This window comes from Eptesicus fuscus, chromosome 22, assembly GCF_027574615.1.
Source record: "Eptesicus fuscus isolate TK198812 chromosome 22, DD_ASM_mEF_20220401, whole genome shotgun sequence".
In the NCBI taxonomy this organism is placed as follows: domain Eukaryota; kingdom Metazoa; phylum Chordata; class Mammalia; order Chiroptera; family Vespertilionidae; genus Eptesicus; species Eptesicus fuscus.
In genome coordinates this window covers 42045487-42067453 of record NC_072494.1, presented here as the reverse complement: position 1 = coordinate 42067453, position 21967 = coordinate 42045487, and the positions used below count along the sequence as shown (strand labels likewise).

The window sequence follows — 21967 nt, the reverse complement described above, 5'->3', positions numbered from 1 at the left end:
TTCAAGCCCTAGAAACAAGCCCTTTATCGGCAACGCGCTGGAAACCCTAAAATACAAAACCTCGGAGCCTAAGAAGTTAAAGGGTGAGAATGCTCGGAGGTTGCTGAAACAGCAACAGTAAACCTGGTCGGCGCCCGCAGGACTGGATGCGCGGGTCTGACAGCCCAGCCAAGGACCCCGCACCCGGCCCAGACCTGGCGGCCGGCCTCTCCACACCTCGACGCCCCGGCGCCGGAGCACGAGCCCGCCGGCCGGGAGCCGGGCCGGGCCCTTGGCGGGAGGGTCACCGCGCCGGCCAGTGCCGCTGCTTCGGCCGCGCCCACCGCCCAGCCGCCCGGGCTGGACCCTGGACTCCAGGGGAAGTACGGCTCGAGCTCGGGACCGGGGGTCTGTGGTCCCGGGGCGGTGCCGCCCTGGTCCCGGAAACGGAACTGCGAGGGCGGGACCCAAGCCGGCGGACGGGGCGCCAGGGCGGGCGCAGCCACCACGCGGCAGGGCTCGGCTCGGGTTCTCAGCGAGGGACTAACAGTGACTCTACTAGTTAGGGAGACGCGCGGGCCCCAACACCCCTAGTCCCTTCCCTCGGCGAGGGCAGCCGCCCGACGCACCGAGCACCGGCCGCACCCATCCCCGCCCCGGCCGCCGCGCTCCGACTTCGGCGCATGCGCCGTACAAGCCTGCGCCTCACCCGCCACTAAGTGCCTAGACGCCAGCTACGGTGGCTGTGCTGGGAACAAATTGCCAATGTGCGACCGTTCTGCAAACCCAATCCAGGAACCGTGAGCTGGTGGGGTCACTTTAAGAAGGCGGAAGGGACTAAATAAATAAAATTGGGAGTGGAAGGGCTACATTAGTAGGCAACCGTGAGGGGGAAGAAATTTCCGTCTCTGGCTCACAACCAGGAGCCCGGAGTGGGCACTCGGAGGAATCGCGGCGCTGGGAGCCTGGCCTTGGGGGCGTGGCCTAGCGCTTCCGGGGGCGGGGCCTATGGCGGGGCGGGGCCTTCTCGAGCCACGCCACGCCCTGCCCAAGGCCTGGTCACTTCACCCACACTGCGCTTGGCAGCTGCGGTCTGCACCAGCCCTTCGGAGGTGATCCAGGTGAGTGCACGCACCTGCGGGCAGCGAGGCGCGCCGGCCCTTGGGGGCACTTCAGCTCCTGCGCTGGGCACCACCCATATCTCTGCCAACCCGAGCTGACGAGACTCGCTCTCTTTCCCCCTTACTGTCTGCAGCTTTCTTTCTACCTTTCCATCCCCTTCGCCCTCCTGCCCTGCATCCTCCCCAGGATGGAGTGGTTTGCAGCGTCTCAGCTGGCCCCTGCCGCGCCATCTGCAACTCAGAGAGATTCTCAAGGTCAACCCTTCCAAGTCCCTTCCTTCCCTCTCCTCCAGACTGTGCGCCCGACCTTGCCAGCTGCAGCTCTGGTGCGGAGAATAGGCGTGCGGGCACTGCGGGGCAGTGGGCAGGGCAGGCCCACCGGTAACGCCGGGTTTTAAACGACCCTGGAGCGCTGCGCCCGCTGCGGCTGTGGCTGTGTTGCTGGGGACCTTCCGGGAGCCCCCGGGGAATCGTGTTTGTTTTCCTCCTGCCCCACAGAAACGTTTGTCGGTTCGCATTGGAGCCTTTAAGAGGGGTATTTCCTACCTCGGCCTGGGCGGAATCTTCCTTTACGGTTCTGCCTGGGATCTCCGAGAACTTCCCTCTGTGCGGTGTCGCTGCGGGGAGCCCGGGGCTGTGCGCAGGGCGGTGGAAGGCGCTGAGGACTCCATGGTGAGTCATCCCGGAGTTGTGGCTTCTGCTGACACTTTCCTCCGGAGTCATGAGGTGACCGGCTACATTGTAGCGTAGGGGACAAGTGTGGGAAGGGAGGTCAAGGGAAAGCCGAGCCAAGAGGGTGGGGCTGGGCCTTCAGTCCCTAAACTGGAGAAGCGGATTCCTGGATGAAGGCCACTGCCGCTCTGCAGTTGTGCCGGGGACCTAGGTGCGGAGAGCTTCCTCTGTGCCTCCGGAGGAGCCCGCAGTGCTGGGCGGGACCCGAGGGTACTGGTCAGAGTTATAGGCTATGGTTTACTTAGTTCAATGTAGTTCACTAGTATCTGAGTAGAGGGAGCAAGAATGTTTTTCCTCCTAGGAGTTAAATGTAACGAAGTTAAACACAACTAACATCTAAATCCAAATAAATATTTTTCACCCCTGGGAAGAAGTTCTGTTTAGCTTCCTCCTGACACAATGTTACAGAAATAGAAAACTCTGTCAAGCATCATTTTCACCCCTGAACCCGTTACTATATATAAAACAGATGCACTGGTGGAGACTCAGAAGCTGCACTCACAAAGCGCGGAAGGGCAGTCTCCCCACCCCCCACACTCCCACACCCCCGTTTAGAAGTCCTCCTGCTGGCCTAGCTCTCCGAGGAGACAGTTCTGAAAGGAACCTCCTCATTGGAGGACAGCAAATGGGTTGAGCAGATGTGAGAGAAGAGCCTTCCCCATTATCCAGAGAAATGCTGAAAAGCCCCTGGACCCATCTGGAATGAAATGGATGGCAAGTCCATCTGTCCAAAAGTAATTTAGTTAGTGCCTACTGCACAGCTAGCTGCATTTAAATAGACTGATCCCTATATTTGCATTTAAATATTCTGAATCCATATTCAGAACACTATTGCCCACCACATCTGACCAGGAACCATTTTTAAAAATATATTTTTATTGATTTCAGAAAGGAAGGGAGAGAGAGAGCTAGAAACATCAATGATGAGAGAGAAACATTGATTGGCTGCCTCCTGCACACCCCCTTCTGGGGATTGAGCCCATAACCCAGTCATGTGCTCTTGACCAGAATCGAACCCGGGACCCTTCAGTCCACAGGCTGACGCTCTATCCACTGAGCCAAACTGGCTAGGGCTCATTTCGCATTTTTTAAGCAATATTTGTTTAAAAGAATATGTTGCTACAGTTTTTGCAATGGATTCATTAATACTCCTTATGAGTATACCATCCTCCTGAAAAAGAAGAATTTAGCAGGTATCAGGTAGGTGGCTGCTGTGTAAAATAGAATTCCTGAGTTTGCTGCACTGTCTCTTACAGTGTCTACCTAACTGTTTCTGGGGAGAAAAGCAGTGAGGAGACAGGACAGTTGTCCTGCCTTCCCAATACATTTGCAAATCCCTGGAAGGATTTCAGCATTTGGAACTGCACGGCCCCCTCTGAGCTCTTTCCAGAGTTGACCTGTTTACTAACTGGAACTTGGGTCCTAATGACTTGGTGCCTTAGTACACTTTTTAAAAATAAGTGATATTTATTTCTCCAGCCTAAGAAATGTGAATGATTGGTACAGACAGGCATGGAGAGTTAGACCCCTGTCCTGGGCCGGAGCCAGCAGCCCAGGTGGTTCCTTCATTCAGAATGGCTGGTACCCTAGTGGGGACTCTGCAGAGTTAACTGCTGTCGGCCCGTGTCTCTTGTGATGGAAAATCCAAGTGGTGTCAGTGTGACTCATTCGAGATTTCTTTTTCCTCTTCTGGAAATCAGGGTTTTGTTTCCCCATGACCCTCGGTTCCTGTGTAATGCCAGTTAAGGGACAGGTTACATGGGAAATCATTTTATAAAAACGAAGTGCCAGTGCTTACAGCTCTTTTGAATTTGTCCAGCAGGTCTTCCGGCTTTTACTGGAAGGCCCTAAAAAAATAAAAATAAAAACGAAGTGCCAATTTCTGGGCTGCCTTGCCTCTTGCAAACCTGAATGCCTGAAAGACCGGAGGACGTTTTTCCGTTCTGTAACCTCCCCTCGTTTGCCATACTGTAGTGCCCGCATGCTTTTTTTTTTTTTTTTTTTTTTTTAAGTTCCTTTTTGGACCTTTTCCAAGGTTTTTTCTTTCTTCCAATTAGAAAGATCTCAGGCTTTAATCAGTCACAGATTTAGAGTTAATTATTAGCTTTCTATTCTTGCAAATAAGAAGAGAGTCTGAGGAAGTGTACAAGTTTCAAAAGAGGTCAGATGTGGTCAAAGGTGGCTCCAACCTCCTTGAGAGGCAAGATAGCCAAGGGCTGAGAGCATAGACCCTGGATCCAGGCTGCCTGGCTGTGTGAAGCCAGGCAGTCTCTGTGGCAGCTGTGTGACCTTGGGCAGATGACTTAACCTCTCTGATGCTGTTTCCTCTTCTGCAAAAATGGAAGTTATAATATATCCTAGGAATGTTCTGAGGGGTTTAATGAGTTAATAGTGGTGAACTCCTTAGAACAGTGCTGACGCGCAGTAAATGATGCACGTGCTAGTAATAAGGAGTATGGATAATAATTTATTTCTCCAACCACTCTTTGTCCATCACACCTCCAGACACGCCGGCCTTTCTCTTTCTCCCACAAATACAGCCGCCTCCCTGCCTGTGTGCTTGCTGTGTTCTCTCCCGCATCACACTTTCTGTGCCGCAGCCATCATTCCATCCGTCCCCCGTTTCACGGTCCTCCTGTGCTCTGTCCCTCCTTGACTGCACTCTGCCTTCTCCGTCTGGGTCACCACTGTGGCCGTGCCCTCCCGTGGAGCATGGCGCTTAGGAGGGCCGGGCGGGGAGGAGCCCTTCTGAGCAGGACTGAAGAAGGCGGCAGGTGGGCACCAGGCAGGCACTCCACGCAGAGAAATGGTTCTTCTGGCAGAGACTTTAACCAATAAGAAATTGTTGAGATTTTTCCCTTCTTCTGTGTCCGTGGCTTCCCCTGCTCTCTCCCTGCCTCTGAGGTCACTGCCTTCGGGCCATGGAGCGTCTCCTGCAGCCTGGCCCCGGAGCCCGTCACCTGGGAGGCCGAGCTCCAGGTGGTCCAGTGTGACCGGGCCCCCAGGTGAAGTGTCACCAGTCAGGGACTCTCACCCATGGAGTCTTTTGTGTCAAGAATCTGTCGGGAAAGTGTCCTCCCACCAGCAAAGGGACCTAGGATCTGTCCTGTCTCATTACAAACCGACTATTCTTAGATTCCTGAAGCTCAATTAGCAGCTTTCCCGGGGGGTTCGGTTCCATTCGGGCTCCTGTGTGCCTTTCACAGTCACCTCCAGAGAGAAGGCGGCAGGTAGGGCGCGTCTGCTCTTAACACTCAGTGCGGATGGACGCACCGACCGGGATCTGGCAGACTTGCGCACCTTGGGGCATTTCCTACCTCGGCCTGGGTGGAATCTCCCTTTAAGGTTCTGCCTGGGATTTCCCAGAACTTCCCTCTGTGCGGTGTCGCTGCGGGGAGCCCGGGGCTGTGCGCAGGGCGGTGGAAGGCGCTGAGGACTCCATGGTGAGTCATCCCGGAGTTGTAGCTTCTGCTGACACTTCCCTCCAGAGTCATGAGGTGACCGGCTACATTGTAGCGTAGGGGACAAGTGTGGGAAGGGAGGTCAAGGGACCCCTAGTGCAGGAATGAACTCAGTTCTCCAAAGTGCTGGGATTAAAACATGTGACACTTGAATATATATATGGCCAAGTGGTGGCTAGCTATACTAATAAAAGGGTAATATGCTAATTAGAACGGACAGACGAATGACCTTCCAGACATCATTCCGGACGAAGCTGCGGTGGTAGGGACTCAGGCAGAGGCAGTTAGGGGCAATCAGGCAGGCAGGCAAGCAGTTAGGGGTGATCAGGCAGACAGGTGAGCAGTTAGGGGCGATCAGGCAGGCAGGTGAGCAGTTAGGGGCAACCAGGCAGGCAGGCAGAGTGGTTAGGGGAGATGAGGCAAGAAGGCAGGCAAGCGGTTAGGAACCAGTGGTCCTGGATTGCAAGAGGGATGTCCAACTGTCAGTTTAGGCCAGATCCTGCAGGATTGGGGATCCCTGTGGGATCAGGCCTAAACTGGCAGTCGGACATTCCCCGAGGGGTCCCAGATTGCAAGGGGTCCCGGAGGCCAGACTGAGCTGCCCTCTCCCCCCCACCCCCCCGCATGAATTTTGTGCACCGGACCTCTAATCTATGTATATAAAAGGCTAATATGCAAAGTGTCCCCTCCGGAGTTCAGCTGGGAGACCGGGAGTTTGATCGCTTGCTATGACGTGCGCTTACCACCAGGGGGTGGTGCAGAATGAAGGAAGGCCCCGGCCAGCAGCCAGAAGGCCCCGATCAGCCCTGATCACCGGCCAGGCCTATGGACCCTACCCGTGCATGAATTTCGTGCACTGGGCCTCTAGTTTAACTGTAAAGCTGAATATATTTGGACTATGGCACCGTTATCTCTAAAAAGGACAGATCTTCCGCCCTCCTGATGAGGAATTGAAGAATCAGGGTGCTGGGACAGCCCCACTTTGTGCCCTATCCCGCTGGCCTCACTGAGTCGGTAATCAGAGAAACAATGACTCTTCAACCAGCGTGTCATTTTCACCCTCGGAGAACGGTCTGCTGAAGATCCGCGCAGCCGTGGCGAAGAGGTTTGCCTCCTCACTCGGTTATTACTCCTCCTCTTAAATGTCCACGTGCTCTTTCTCAAGTCTGGCTGTCGCTGGGAACGTTGGCAAGCACACAGGTGCCATGGTGTGTGCAACGCGGAAGTGACAGACCCCGCGTCTGCAGGTACAGCAGGACCCACAGAAATCGGGGACTGCCTTTCCCCTCTCTTCACGGGAATGGAATTGCTCTTCGATGCTTTCCTCCGGGCTCCCGGGCTCTCCCCGAGCTCCACGTGTCAGGAGGCCGGCTGTGCTGCTGGGGCCGGCGGAGGCCTGTGCCTGTGCACACCCCCTGGAGGCAGAGCCGAGGCTGGGCAGCCGCCCAGGTGCTTCAGGCTGGCGAGGTGGGCCCAGCACAACATGCTAGCATCCTCACGGCAGTCTCATGAATGGTGTCTGCGCTGCCGTGGGACAGAAGGAGCCTGTGTGAGGAAGGCTGGCTCACAGCGCCGGCAGCCAGGTCAGGGTGCTCGCGACTCGCTGGGGAAAGGCTCCCGGTGAGTGAGTGCCGTGTGATCGTCCCACTCCTGGTGCATAAAAATACATCAGTGACAGACTGCAGGCTGATCTCAGGATGCTCTTACAGGCGGACGTACCACTGTCCACGCTGCCTCGTGTCTGTCTGTCTGTTTGTCTGTTTGAGGGCAGAGGGAGCTGAAAGGGCGACCCTCTCTCCCTTGAAACATCTGACTGATTTTACTTTAGTAAAAGATACATTGTAACTCCCACGGCACAGAAGTCATCGATTATTCGAGGCAAGTGCCGGGTCCAGAAAGCCCACCTCTGCTTCGTGTGGTGGTGGCTGCCCCAGGCAGCGGCCTTCAGTCTGTGGTGCAGGAGGGCCGAGCCCAGGACAGGGGAGCCCAGGACAGGGGAGCCCAGGAGAAGGGAGCCCTGGAGAGGGGAGCCCAGGACAGGGGAGCCCAGGGCAGGGGAGCCCAGGAGAGGGGAGCCCAGGAGAGGGGAGCCCAGGAGAGGGGAGCCCAGGAGAGGGGAGCCCAGGGCAGGGGAGCCCTGGAGAGGGGAGCCCAGGAGAGGGGAGCCCAGGAGAGGGGAGCCCTGGAGAGGGGAGCCCAGGAGAGGGGAGCCCAGGAGAGGGGAGCCCAGGGCAGGGGAGCCCAGGAGAGGGGAGCCCTGGAGAGGGGAGCCCAGGAGAGGGGAGCCCAGGAGAGGGGAGCCCAGGGCAGGGGAGCCCAGGAGAGGGGAGCCCTGGAGAGGGGAGCCCAGGAGAGGGGGGCCCAGGAGAGGGGAGCCCAGGAGAGGGGAGCCCAGGGCAGGGGAGCCCAGAAGAGGGGAGCCCAGGGCAGGGGAGCCCAGGAGAGGGGAGCCCAGGAGAGGGGAGCCCTGGAGAGGGGGGGCCCAGGAGAGGGGAGCCCTGGAGAGGGGAGCCCAGGACAGGGGAGCCCAGGACAGGGGAGCCCAGGGCAGGGGAGCCCTGGAGAGGGGAGCCCAGGACAGGGGAGCCCAGGAGAGGGGAGCCCAGGAGAGGGGAGCCCAGGAGAGGGGAGCCCTGGAGAGGGGAGCCCTGGAGAGGGGGGGCCCAGGAGAGGGGAGCCCTGGAGAGGGGAGCCCAGGAGAGGGGAGCCCAGGAGAGGGGAGCCCAGGAGAGGGGAGCCCAGGAGAGGGGAGCCCAGGAGAGGGGAGCCCAGGGCAGGGGAGCCCAGGAGAGGGGAGCCCTGGAGAGGGGAGCCCAGGAGAGGGGAGCCCAGGAGAGGGGAGCCCTGGAGAGGGGAGCCCAGGAGAGGGGAGCCCAGGAGAGGGGAGCCCAGGAGAGGGGAGCCCAGGACAGGGGAGCCCAGGAGAGGGGAGCCCTGGAGAGGGGAGCCCTGGAGAGGGGGGGCCCAGGAGAGGGGAGCCCTGGAGAGGGGAGCCCAGGACAGGGGAGCCCAGGAGAGGGGAGCCCTGGAGAGGGGAGCCCAGGAGAGGGGAGCCCAGGAGAGGGGAGCCCAGGAGAGGGGAGCCCAGGAGAGGGGAGCCCTGGAGAGGGGAGCCCAGGACAGGGGAGCCCAGGACAGGGGAGCCCAGAAGAGGGGAGCCCAGGAGGGCCGAGCCCCGGGGTATCGGCTGACGCCTGTGTAGCTAAAGGAACCCTGGCCCAGTGAGATAAGGCGAGTGGGGCCAGGACGGAACAGCAGGGCAGGGCTAGTCAGGCTTCCGGAAAAATGTCAGCACAGGCCCTGGAGGCGGGACCTGAGCCAGGTGTGGGCTGCTTGGGGCTCACTGGGCCCGGGGACCCTGGGCCGAGCAGATCAGCAGGGCTGAGAGCAGCCCCCCAGGGCTGGGTGTGATCTGCAGGGCTGAGAGCAGCCCTCCCAGGGCTGGGTGTGATCTGCAGGGCTGAGAGCAGCCTCCCAGGGCTGGGTGTGATCTGCAGGGCTGAGAGCAGCCCCCCAGGGCTGGGTGTGATCTGCAGGGCTGAGAGCAGCCCTCCCAGGGCTGGGTGTGATCTGCAGGGCTGAGAGCAGCCTCCCAGGGCTGGGTGTGATCTGCAGGGCTGAGAGCAGCCTCCCAGGGCTGGATGTGATGTGCAGGGCTGAGAGCAGCCCCCCAGGGCTGGGTGTGATGTGCAGGGCTGAGAGCAGCCCCCCAGGGCTGGGTGTGATGTGCAGGGCTGAGAGCAGCCCCCCAGGGCTGGGTGTGATGTGCAGGGCTGAGAGCAGCCTCCCAGGGCTGGATGTGATGTGCAGGGCTGAGAGCAGCCCCCCAGGGCTGGGTGTGATCTGCAGGGCTGAGAGCAGCCTCCCAGGGCTGGGTGTGATCTGCAGGGCTGAGAGCAGCCTCCCAGGGCTGGGTATGATCTGTAGGGCTGAGAGCAGCCCCCCAGGGCTGGGTGTGATCTGTAGGGCTGAGAGCAGCCCCCCAGGGCTGGGTGTGATCTGCAGGGCTGAGAGCAGCCTCCCAGGGCTGGGTGTGATCTGCAGGGCTGAGAGCAGCCTCCCAGGGCTGGGTGTGATGTGCAGGGCTGAGAGCAGCCCCCCAGGGCTGGGTGTGATGGCGCCAGGGTGAGGCTTTGCAGTGCGCCTGGCAGCTTTCTGAAAAGCCACCTGCGTCTTCTCACCAGCTGCACAGAAGAGGTGATGTCCCAACCCCCAGACCTGGCCCACAGACTCCAGGCCCGGGGGTCACCAGGGCACCCCTGTGCTCCTACCTCCCTGGGAGCCCACCTCGGCCAGGCTTTCCTGCTGCCCCCCACCCCCCGCGCCACCCCCACTGCTTCCAAGCACTCTTCCCAGTTTCCTCCCCACAACCTGGAATATCCTCAAAAAATCATGCTTGGCTAGTGATAACACTTCCATAAATAAGTCAGAAAGTTATAACCAGGTGCTGCTGTTTTAAAAACGACAGAAATAATGAGGTTCCTTACCAAAGTCACCATGGGGTGCCTATGGAACACCCGCCGCTGACGCCTATTTAATCTATTTAATGAGGGACGGGAGGACGCCTCCTCCTGCCACTTCTGAGCAGCCCTGATCGCCCGCCCAGGAAGGGAGCACAGGGCAGCGGGTGGAAAGGAAGGAAGGACTCTGTCTGTCTTCGCAGAGTTCGTGGTCCTGGCACATGTCCCCCGCCTGGCTCTGTGCCCTGCTGTCCTGGGGGAGCCGGGTGTCGCTCCGGCACTGCCCCCGAGGGGAGCTTAGTGGAGGGGCCCCCTCATCGCTCCCCGACTGGGAAAGGAGTGATCGAACTCCCGAGTAAGGGCCACCCCTCCCCGCCCCCTGCAGCCTGTGTGGTAGGCCGAGCAGGACACAGACCCGTCTGCCCCAGTTCAGACCCCAGTTCTGCACTCGCCAGCCGTGGGCCTTGGGCAGCTTACACACTCCTCTGGCCTCCGTTCCTCGTCTGTACACGGGACGATGGCAGTGCTCCCACGCAGGGTCGCTGTGGGGATGAGGGTTAATGTACATAAACTGTCACGTGCCTGGCGTGCGAGAAGCACTCCGTCGGCACCGGGTCTGACAGCAGGTGTGTGGGTGGAGGCTGACGCTGTTCCCGTGTTGCCATTCCTGCCTCTGGGATGAAAACTCATCAGGAGTAGTTGGAGGGCCCGTGGATCCTTAAGGTACCCCTCCCCTAGCCGGTCTGCCTCGGTGGATAGAGCATCGGCCTGAGGACTGAAGGGTCCCTGGGTTCAATTCTGGTCAAGGGCATATGCCCGGGTTGCGGGCTCAATCCCCAGTGGGGGGCGTGCAGGAGGCAGCCGATCAATGATTCCCTCTCATCATTGATGTTTCTATCGCTCCCCCCCTTCCTCTCTCAAATCAATAAAAACATGTATTTAAAAAAGAGAATGTCAGGTACCCCTGCTCCCTGGTCTGGAAGTGGCTGGCTCAGGTCCTCCCGGAGCGTAAGGAGCATCACTTTGGAAGGTGAAACGCCTTCCGCTCTGACTGATCTGATGAGGGGGACATCTGACCCGGTGAGTGACCGTGACCAAGGAGAGAGCTGGGAACGAGCGGCTGTCGCCGCTGAGGCTGAGGAGGCGTCCCAGCAGGTCCTGAGCTCTGGCCCACCTGTTTGGTTCCGCGCCCGCGTCCTGGAGCTGACTGAAGGAACCGGTGTGCGGAGGGCACGCCCTTCACGAGTAAGTGTGCGGGGCCACTGGGCGCTGGACGGAGCTCTGGCTCCTCAGCCCCTGGAGCTCGGGGTGCTGCAGGGCGAGGCTCCTCGGGAGCCCCGAGGACGGAGGCGGGACCATGCCTGTGGGTTGGAATTGGACAATATCAACACCTCCGGAAACGTTCCTAAACGGTGGTCCCGACCGCATCCCCAGCCTCACTGAGGCACGTATTACAAGGGCAGACTCCCAGGCCCCGGACCCACTGGGACCCACTGGGCCAGAAACTCCAGGGCAGGGCGTGTTGCAGCGAACCCTGCAGGTGAACTGCGGCCTAGAACAGAGAACAGCAGCCTCCACTGAGGTTCTGTCGACGTGCAAATTACTATAAAACACGTACGTGGGAGACCCGTCTGTCCTAGGAGGGTGAGTGCACTTGGAGCTGTGGGCCGGGAGCCGTGGTCAGTGTCCACGGGCATGGTAACTGGCTCGCTGGTCAGCGTGAGGCAGGTGTGCGAACACGCACAGGCAGAGGCTTCCCGGGAAGGGGCAGGACAGGCATGCGGCCCTGTTGGCAGGATTGGCCGTGAGCCAACTTAGGAGGCAGGACTGCCTCCCACCTTCCCCCTTCCCCTGAAGCTGCCATCAGGGTCCCGGGGCCACCTCTTCCCATCAGAACGGTGTCTTCCCTGCCGCCAGGGTCTGCGCTGTTCTGGGCCCTCCTACCTCGAGAGCTCGTCCCATGCACGAGAGTCAGTGACCGCTCACGTCGCCCGTCACCGTCCCTTAGGGGGTTGGTGCTTCCTCACCGACCTCCCAGCTTCTCCTCCTCAGCGCCTCTCATCGGAGTCCCTGGAGGGAGAAGCAGGAAGAGTTGCCTATTCCCTGCCTGTAAGGTCCCTCTCGTAATCTGGACCGTCCCCTCTAACCTCATCTATGATGCCCACCATTCGCCACACCGGCCACCGTTCTGACCTTGAACGTGCCACTGTGCCTCAGGGCCTTTGCACTTGCTGTTCTTTCCCCAGGACGTTGTACGGCTGTTTCTTCCTCACTCGGCGCAGCTGCCACGGCAGAGGCCCACGGCCTCCTGAGAGAGTAGCCAGGCCCTGCCCTCCACGGCGGAGGCCACTCTCAGTTGAGTTTTGTTTGCGTGTTTGTTGTTCGCCTTTTGTCATCTGGAGAATGGCGGTGCCTTGCGGGCAGGGACCCCATCTTGCTCACACTGTACCCCCACACCTACCAGTGCCTGGCATACAGTAAGTGCTCTGTATGTCGTGGTTGAAGAAAGGAATTCCATGCTCTTAGACTCAGTAACTATCCACGCCAGGAAGCAAACTCCCCTTTGGAATCTAAGTAGCCAGGAGCAGGAGGGCAGACCTGAGCCAGATGCCTGGACACGGTGGTTCACTCAGGCCTGGAGCCGAGCGCATCTGCGGGGCTGAGACAGCCTCCCAGGGCTGAGACAGCCTCCCAGGGCTGGGGCTTTGCAGTGCCGCCTGGTAGCTTTCTGAAAAGCCACCTGCACACCTGTCTTCCCGCCGGCTGCACAGAAAAGATGGTGTTCCAAACGCGCATCCAAGGCCCCGGGGTCACCGAGCTGCGTGAACCCAGCGCAGCTCAGCGCTCCCACGCCGCTCCTCCACGGTGTGCCCCTGGAGACGAGTCATAAACAACGCCAAGTCGGCCAGGAGTGGAAACACTTCCCAAGGGGTCTCTTCTCTTAAACCAATGACAGAATTTGTCTAATTAAAAAGCAAAAACTGGATGGAATGATTCAAGTTCCTTTAAACCTTCAACTTAACCTTCTCGCGGCTGAACCGCTTTGCCTCCTCTCCAGTCTGCCAGGAGTCAGCCTCTGCGAGTACCATTCCTGCCCTGCCCCAGCCCATGCAGTTTCGTTTCTGTGGGGCATTTTGTACCCAGTTTTGTGAAGGGGGAAATCTGGAATTGGGTATCTGCTTACTGATTTGCCTGCTTCCCTCTGGCACCCAGGACCCAGGCTTCCCTCGCAGCCCTGGCTTCTGGAAGGATGTCCTGTCTAATTAGCATATTACACTTTTATTATTATACTAGAGGCCCGGTGCATGAAATTCATGCACAGGAGCAGGGGGTCCCTCAGCCTGGCCTGCACCCTCTCCAATCTGGGACCGCTGGCTCCTAACTGCTCACCTGATCACTCCTAACCACCTCTGCCTGCTAGCCTGATCGCCCCCTAACTGCTCCCCTGCTGGCCTGATTGCCCCCAACTGCCCTCCCCTGCCAGCCTGATCACCCCCTAACTGCCCTCCCCTGCCAGCCTGATCACCCCCTAACTGCTCTCCCCTGCTGGCCTGATCAGCCCTAACCACCTCTGCCTCGGCCCCTGCCACCATGGCTTTGTCCAGAAGATGCCTTGTCTAATTAGCATATTACCCTTTTATTAGTATAGAGATCAGGGCAAAGACAGTCAACAGAGCATCTGCATGTATAACATAACTCGATGTACAGCATTTATTGAGCACTTGCTAAGTGTCGAGCATCTGGGCTGGGGTTACAAGCTGTGCCTCCTGCACTTAACCTCACAACCACAGAGGTGGGTAGGTACATTATGACCTCCATTTAGTAGGTGGGGAAGCAGGCTGCTGAAATATGCTAATTTTCCCAGGACACAGAGAGGAAGTGTGAGAGCCAGGCTCTGACTCAGACACTCAGCCCAGCAGTGTCCTCACTACAGAGCCCCCCATGACCACCCGGGAAGGGCGGGGGTCAGGACTCATGCCTCAGGTCCGACCTGCTCCTATCTCTTCATCACCCATCACTGTCAGGCCATTCTTATGATTATTATTTTTTAATCCTCCCCCGAGGATATTTTTCTATTGATTTTTAGGGAGAGTAGAAGAGAGAGGGAAAGACATCAATGTGAGAGAAACACATCGGTTGGTTGCCTCCTGCAAGTGCCTCAACCAGGGCCCGGGCCAGGGAGGAGCCTGCAACTGAGGTACATGCTCTTAACCAGAATCGAACCCGGGACCCTTTGGTCTGCAGGCCGACGCTCTGTCCACAGCCACACTGGCTGGGCTGTCAGGCCATTTTTATAGAAGTTTTTGGGTATATGTTTGCTCCTTTCAGAAATTATTGGAAAGTGCAAATGAAAATATACACATCAGCCACTGGAAATAACTAGGCTCATGATTTTTATATTTTCTTCTGTTATTGAGAAAACTAAGACTATACTGCATATACACATTATTTTTTTCACCTAACATGCTAAAAATGAACCCTGTTTTGACATTTGTCACTTTTTTTTTAAAGTACGTTTACTGATTTTTTAAAAATATATTTTATTGATTTTTACAGAAAGGAAGGGAGCGGGATAGAGAGCTAGAAACATAAATGAGAGAGAAACATCGATCAGCTGCCTCCTGCACACTCCCTACTGGGGTTGTGCCCGCAACCAAGGTACGTGCCCTTGACCAGAATCGAACCTGGGACCCTTCAGTCCGCAGGCCGACGTTCTATCCACTGAGCCAAACCGGTTAGGGCCATTTTTAATGGTTGTCCAGCAGTGTGTTTTATGGGTGCGTTATCCATTTAGTCCTTTCGGCTTGGACATCTGTACCGGGTCTGGGTTTGCAGTTACAAGTAGAGCTGAGGTGGTGTCTTTGAACCAAGCAGATTCCCCGTGGAATGAATGAGCCGAGAGGTAAGAATAATGCAGGAGTATTGCAGCCTATCGCAGGCTGTTCCGGTGACCACACCTTCCCCCTCCCCCACTGTGTGATGCACAGACCAGATCCTCCCTGGCACAGGGCGGCGCAAAGTAGGGTTACAGTTGTGAGTTCGAGAAACATTGTTTATTCTTGTATTATTATTCATTAATTATTGTATCATTTTCCATACCAATAGCTGTAAGCCTACTTTTGCCTCACCCTGTATGTGCCTAAATGCACTCTTATTTATACAAATCGTAAACTTGAACGTATAACCGTAAACACTGTAAGATGATTAACGAACAAGCAAGTTGCAAAGTGTTCCTCGCCGCCGGGAAGCTGAGCTGCGAACAGACGAACAGACGCTGAACAGACGCTGGGACGGGCTGCGTGTCCAGCACCCGGAGAAGGCGGAGTTGGGGTGGAGTTCCCGCCCGGCCATATCGTGCTGAGTGGGTGGAAGGGTTGCCGGTGACACAGAGCAGAGGCATGCCGCCCACAGCAGTGCTCACGCCAGCCAGGGCCTCCGCGCCACTTATCAGCTCCCGGAGCTCTGCCCCGAGCTATCTGCTGGCCCGGGCCGGCAGGGCGCGGGTGCGGCTGGGACTGCTGGGTGCGGCCGCTGGGAACTGAGCTGCCTCCCATCCCAGCACGCACCTGGCCTGAACCACCAAGGCCGATCTCTAAGGCGTGGAAACGTCCCTCTCTTTGCCCTGGATTCCTAGGGAAAAAGAATTCAGCAAATGATTAAGGTGTTTGCACCCTGAGGGAGCTAAGCTGGTTCCCTCCTTAAAGGACCAGACTTCGCCGTGACTCAGTCCCTGCTTTGTTTTCAGCAGCGGCGGTGCCTGCTTTCCTGGGTTCTGACCTCCTGCCCAGGGAGCCAGCAGCCAGCCACCCCCATGGTTTCGCTGGGTGGTCTGAGGGGAAGGGGCTGTAACGGACGGCGCGTGCTGGGCTCCAGGACTGTGCCAGGTGGCAGGCATTACCTCAGTTGGAGGGGTCGTTCCTGAAAGCACCCGGAGTGGCATCGATCCCACAGGGATCTGTCTCTAAGCACACAGTCGGTGCTTGGCCAGACTCCCTCCGGGGAGCTTAGCGGCGACCCCAGCGGAGCTTGGCTCTGCGTTGGCAGGATCCCAGCCTCGGGGCGTGCCGGCCGCCCTGGCGAGGGAGCAGGACTCCTCCCTGGCTGGGTGCTGTGCTCCTGCACCTGACCGGGTGTCTGCGGCTCCTGCAGGGGGAGCCGCGGGGAGGGCAGCACTCCCATGCCCGCTGACTGCAGCCCTTTGCAACCACCACCGTCACCTTAGCAAAGCGCCAGGCTACACATGAGGCAGGGAGGCACCGCGAGGAGGGCAGAGCCAAGGCCTGGCGCTGGTGGGCTTGGGGAGAGTGACCATGAGCTGAAGGTGCGGCCCAGGCACACGGTGTGCCCACCTGCCCGGGAGCCCAGCGCCCTGTCCAAAGATTTGGGTCTGGAAGCCAACTCTCGACTTGCAAACTTTGACCTAAACCAAATGCGCTGGTTTCACTGTTTGGGGACAGAGACAGCTTCCTCTAAATGGCCTGGCGGCCCAAGGATGTGGGGCAGGCTGGGAGCTCCGCCGTTCGTTTTCAAAGAGGTGCTCAGAATCCAGCCCATATTTTTGTTCTGATAACTACGGAGCTGATTTTCCACACTTTGGAAATGGCTCCTTCTAGAAGAGAAGGGGGCGGGTGGCAAGCTGGGAGGGCAGCCTGTCTCCTCGCCCTCCGTGGCCTCCCTGAATGGCCAGGAGGAGTGGCCAGGAGTGACAGCCCTTCCCCCTGGGTCCATCCTGGAGAGGGGTGGGTGGCGGCGCTCGCGAGCAGCTGAGAGGTTAGACACGGCTCCTGAGGTCGCGTTGATGGAGAACCCAGCACGAGGGAGAATGGACGATAATGTCGAGGACGGTCTGTGAACGTTCATCCTTACAGTTTTAAGTTCTGTGCGTGAACACAGCAGTGTCTCCAGCCACCCCTTCCAGGCAGCGCCACGCCCCTGTGACCTGCAGGTGTGCGTTGCTCCTGCCGCGCACGCCACAGGCCGGTGTCCCTGCCGTTTCCCTGCAGAGCCGAGATGGCCGTCCTCTCCAAGGAGTACGGGTTCGTGGTCCTGACCGGGGCCGCCAGCTTCATCATGGTGGCGCATCTCGCCCTCAACGTCGCCAAGGCCCGCAAGAAGTACAAGGTGGAGGTGAGTGGGAACACACGGTCTGGGCGAGAACTTGTTTCCGTCCTTGAGGGCGAGGCGAGGCGAGTGGTCAGTGGCGGCAGCGTCTACTGGACCAGAAAGGCTGCCCCTTCCCGGCAGGAAGAAGGCAGGAAACGGGGCGCCGCCGGGCAGGTCTCCTGCAGAAAGGCCAGGTGGGCTGGCAGGGGACAGCCTGCTGGGCCGGGGCTGCTCGCCAGGAAGGGGGACGTTTCTGGGGAGGGTTCAAAGGCAGTGCTGTTTCCCGGCGTGGCTCCCCCAGGCCACTGTCCCGTTTCCACGCAGAGGTGCGTGGTGCTGCCGTGCGCTGGCCTGAGCCGCCGGACCGGCAGGGGGCCCATCTGATCCCCGTTCCTTCTGGCTGGTCCAGAGGGATGGCTGCTGCCGTTGGCCTGGGAGCGGTTCTGTTTAGTGACTTATCACTAGACTCCGAACTCGAGCTGCTTCTAAGTGCTCATACCTGGTTTCTTTCCTTTGCTTTAACGGAGTGCCCGTCAGGACTCTCTCCTGTTCCCGCTGCCCCTGTCGGGGCCCCGGGGGGCTGTGGGAAGGGTGATTCCCCGTGGTGTCTGCAATGTGTCAGAAACCCGGCAGCGATGGCTGTGGCACAGCTGCCCCTCCCTTATTCCTGGGTGTTGACAGCCCGAGTGGCGCTGCCTCTGAGAACCCAGCCCTGCTCACTGCAGATGTTTAAGCCGACGTAGAAGCTTGGGATAGATTAGCGTCCAGGCTCGTGTTAACTGTCTTGACCGTCTGATCAGCAAGCCCTCTGTGTCCGCAGTATCCCATCATGTACAGCACCGACCCTGAAAACGGCCACCTCTTCAACTGCATCCAGCGAGCCCACCAGAACACGTGAGTGTGGGCCCTCGGCACCAGACGCCGCGGGGGGGAGGGGGGGACGCCTCTGTCCGGCACCCGGCCTGTGGCGCCCTGTCTGTAAGAGCGACGGTGGCGATCAGGGGCACTCACTAAAAGTATCATTTAAAAACCCTAAGTGAGCAGGTTGGACCGTAAGCACAGTGAAGAGTGTTAGGATGGTGGCGTCCTGGGTGACCCCTCCAAGGCGGTCTCCCGTGCCGCACCCCCTGCGGGAGGTGTAGCCGCTGCTCCAGGTGATACTGAGTCCCCCAGCCCAGGGAGCGAGGGCCCGCGCTCTGCAAGGAAACCCGCCCGGGTCACAGAGCCCCTCGCGGCCGGTCAGACGGCGCCCCGCTCCTGTTCCTCGTGCCCTCTGACCGAGGCGGGCGGTGGCCGGTCTCCCTCCGTCAGCGTTTAGTAAGAGCTCCTCCGCGCTTACAAAGGGCGCTTTTAAAAAGTCTTTCTTCTCTTGCAGGTTGGAAGTGTACCCTCCCTTCTTATTTTTCCTCGCTGTGGGGGGTGTGTACCACCCGGTGAGTTGTTCCCGGGTGTCATCTGGGATCCGATGTGTTTCCTCTAGGCCCTGTGTATTTATTTAAAGAATTTCAATCAGTTGCTTCTAACAGAGTTTTTGTGTTGTTGGTTTTTTAAATAGATTCTTATTGATTTCAGAGAGGAAGGCAGAGGGAGAGAGAGAGAGGAACATCAATGATGGGAGAGGATCGTTGATCAGCTGCCTCCTGCACGCCCCCTCTTGGGGATGGAGCCCACAACCTGGGCATGTGCCCTGACCGGGAATCAAACTGGTGACCTCTTGGTTCCTGGGTCAATGCTCACCCACTGAGTCACACCCGCTGGGCAGAACTGTGGTGTGTTTTTTGAATCTTTATTGTTGAACGTATTAGATATGTCCCCTTTTTTTCCCATTGACCCTCTTCAGCCCACCCCCGTCCCTGCCCCAGACCTTCACCACCCTCTTGTCTGTGGTAACAGAGTTCTTTAAAGCAGGCAGATTCTCCCCTTGTGGGTGTTTTTGTTCACAGATGAGGGGAAACATCATGGATACTGTGTAACCTTCTCAAAGTCAATTAGCTACGGGATAGAAGAGTCAGAATTTGACCCCAGGCCTGACTCTATTAGGCTCACGTCCATGCGTATTTTACTTTGCGTATTCATTCATTCTTGCAACCAACACTCACTGATCGCCTCAGGTTACGGCGATGCACCATCCAGCTGACCCTGGTCTCAGGGACCTGACCTGCAGGCACCTGAGTGTGTGACGTGGTCCGTTAGGGGGTGGATGTAGCCCTGTGGACCGTGGGGTTGGTCTGCCCTCTGCCTTGTGTGAATCAAGCGGGTTTCCTGAGCCCGATTACGTGCCTTTTGGCCCTGCCTTGGCCAGAAAGTGTCCTCCTGCCCGAGTCCTGACTGCGTGCAGGCGTCCCCTTCTGGGACAGCCTCCGCAGCCTCTGGTCCACACCAGCTGCCAGAGCAGCACGTCTGCAGCTCGCGGCACGAGTGACATGATTAGCTTTTTGCTAAAACATTGCGCCGTCAACCCTAGATGTCAGTACAGCTCTGCCTATTCCCTGACTGCAAACACTAACATGCCCCGCCCCCTTTTTTTTAGCGAGTCGTGTCGGGCTTGGGCTTGGCCTGGATCGTGGGACGCGTTCTCTATGCCTATGGCTACTACACGGGAGGTAAGGACACGGCTCCCGCCAGGGAAGCAAAGTGCAAATCTGAGGCCGGTTCCCTTCTTAGCAGGACTTTAAGGAAAGGGGGTGGGACTGGAGGGTTAGGTGAAAGGTCTGTTCCCGTCTTTCTTTTTACTCGCCTTTGAACATTAACAAAACTTACCTTTATCGAGCATTTTCTGTGTCCATTGCTGCTCTAAGAACTTCGCATCTCGCTATTTCAAAACTTCTGGCAATTCTGTGATGGAGATGATAGCATCTCCTTTCACCGATGGGGAAACTGAGGCTTGGAAAGATTAAGGCTCTCTCTACATCACAGAGTTACTAGGTGGGATCTATAAGCCAGGACTCGGAGCCAGGCAGTGTGACTCCGGGGCCTGCTCCTCTCGCCTGGGGCTGACAGACAGAGGGGGGAGTTTCTGCTGCCCTTCCATCTTTAAAGAAGGGGGAGGCCGGCCCCGGTCCGGGCCTCGCAGTTCCCACGATTGTCCCGTAACTTCCTGAGGCCCAAGCAGCCCTGTCGTGACGAATGGTGTTGCGTGAGGTGGGCTGGCCTCTCTGACCAGGCCGTCTGCCGCCCGGAGGGAAGAGCTCGCGGACGCTGACGGCCGTCCCTGTGGAGCTGCCCGTAACGTCTGCTCTTCTCTCCCTTCTCCTCCAGAGCCCAGCAAACGGAGCAGGGGAGCCCTGGGCTCCATCGCCCTCCTCGGCCTGATGGGCACCACTGTGTGCTCTGCCTTCCAGCACCTCGGTTGGGTTAAAACCGGCTTGGGCGGTGGGTCCAAATGCTGCCATTAAGGGTGGGTAGGGTGTTAAAAACTCTCATTCATTTTGAATGACTTACTTTTATTTCCAGTTTTGTTTTTTTTCTAAATATAATAAAATTTATCTGGCACCAGCCTCCTAAGTAACCCTGAGTCTGTGACTTATTTCCTGTTGAGTCTTTATGTATATAAGCGGCCTGCTCCTACTCCTGCCCCCTGCCCCTGCCCCCTGCCCCCTGCCGGCACCCTGCCCCCTGCCCCTGCCCCCTGCTGGCACCCTGCCCCCTGCCCCTGGCACCCTGCCCCCTGCCCCTGCCCCTGCCCCCTTCCCCCTGCCGGTTGTGCTGCCTTAGGGTGGGGGGTGGGAAATGTCTGATGATGGTGGCAGCTGTGAAAACGGGGCTCAGAGAGGAAGGGTGCAGTTGAAGAGGTGCCCGTTTTCGGGGTTCGTGCTGTACACGGTGGGACACAGAGAGCTTAATGATCAGACGGTTAAGGCAGTGAGGTTCTGGTCAGGATCTGAGATTACAACTACGCAGGATAACAATGAGGATTCTTCAAAACCTCTACTGGAGGCCGGGCAAGTGGCTCCTGTGCACTGAGCGTTTGATGGTCCGATTCCCAGTCAGGGCACGAAGCTAGGTTTCGGGTTTGGTCCTCGGGTGGGGTGAGTACAGAAGGCAACCAATAGATGTCGCTCTCCCTCCCTCTCTCTAAGCATGTCCTCGGGTGAGGATTAAAATCATCACCATCAAAACAACAAGAAAGCCCACTGCATGGGAAAACATATTTGCAAATGCTATCACTGATAAAGGTTTAATCTCCAACATCTACAGGCAGCTTATGCAACTCAATAAGAGGAAGATAAATGATCCAATAAAAAAATGGGCAACAGACCTAAACAGAATATTTTCAAAAGAAGACAGAAGGAAGGCCAAGAGACACATGAAAACATGTTCAAAGTCACTTATTATCCGAGAGATGCAAATCAAAACAACAATGAGGTACCATCTCACACCTGTCAGAATGGCTATCATCAACAAATCAACAAACAACAAGTGTTGGCGAGGATGCGGAGAAAAAGGAACCCTCGTGCACTGCTGGTGGGAATGCAGACTGGTGCAGCCACTGTGGAGAACAGTATGGAGTTTCCTCAAAAAACTGAAAATGGAACTCCCATTTGACCCAGTAATCCCACTCCTGGGAATATATCCAAAGAAACTAGAAACACCAATCAGAAAGGATATATGCACCACTATGTTCATAGCAGCACAATTTACAATAGCTAAGATTTGGAAACAGCCTAGGTGCCCATCAGCAGATGACTGGATCGGAAAACTGTGGTACATCTACACAATGGAATACTATGCTGCCATAAAAAAGAAGGAATTCTCATCATTTGCAGCAACCTGGATGGAATTGGAGAACATTATGCTAAGTGAAATAAGCCAGTCAATGAAAGAAAAATACCACATGATCTCACTCATTTAGGGATAGTAAAGAACATTATAAAGGGGTGAACAAAAAGATAGATACAGAGACAGTAAAGCATCAAACAGACTTTCAAAGTACAGGGGGAAAGTTTGGGAAAGGTGGGGGAGTTATGAAATCAAACGAAGGACTTGTATGCATGCATATAAGCATAAACAATGGACGCAAAACTCTGGGGGGGGAGGGCATGTGTGGGTGTGGGGTGGGGGGGGTAATAGTAAGATATGTACACATATAATACCTCAATAAAAATATTTA

At 57.3% G+C, this 21967-nt stretch overlaps 2 protein-coding genes and 1 non-coding gene across 3 annotated transcripts in view; 2 read left to right on the top strand and 1 right to left on the bottom strand.

Annotated features, from left to right (window-relative positions):
- RXRG (retinoid X receptor gamma) overlaps nt 1–1854 on the bottom strand; it is a 138602-nt gene extending 136748 nt beyond the window's left edge. Inside the window, 1 exon segment of the mRNA XM_054711633.1 lies at nt 1647–1854. The gene's annotated coding sequence lies outside the window, so the exon portion shown is untranslated.
- On the top strand, nt 986–20365 carry MGST3 (microsomal glutathione S-transferase 3). The gene is made up of 6 exons (XM_008153103.3): nt 986–1100; nt 16758–16881; nt 17678–17751; nt 18233–18290; nt 19388–19460; nt 20116–20365. Exons 2-6 carry the CDS (start codon nt 16765–16767, stop codon nt 20250–20252), a joined length of 459 nt encoding a protein of 152 aa, XP_008151325.1. The 5' UTR covers nt 986–1100; nt 16758–16764; the 3' UTR covers nt 20253–20365.
- Nucleotides 3621–3682, top strand: LOC114226926 (U7 small nuclear RNA). Its single transcript, XR_003613038.1, has one exon. It is a non-coding gene; the product is annotated as a U7 small nuclear RNA (small nuclear RNA).
- Nucleotides 20366–21967: the final 1602 nt, after the last annotated feature.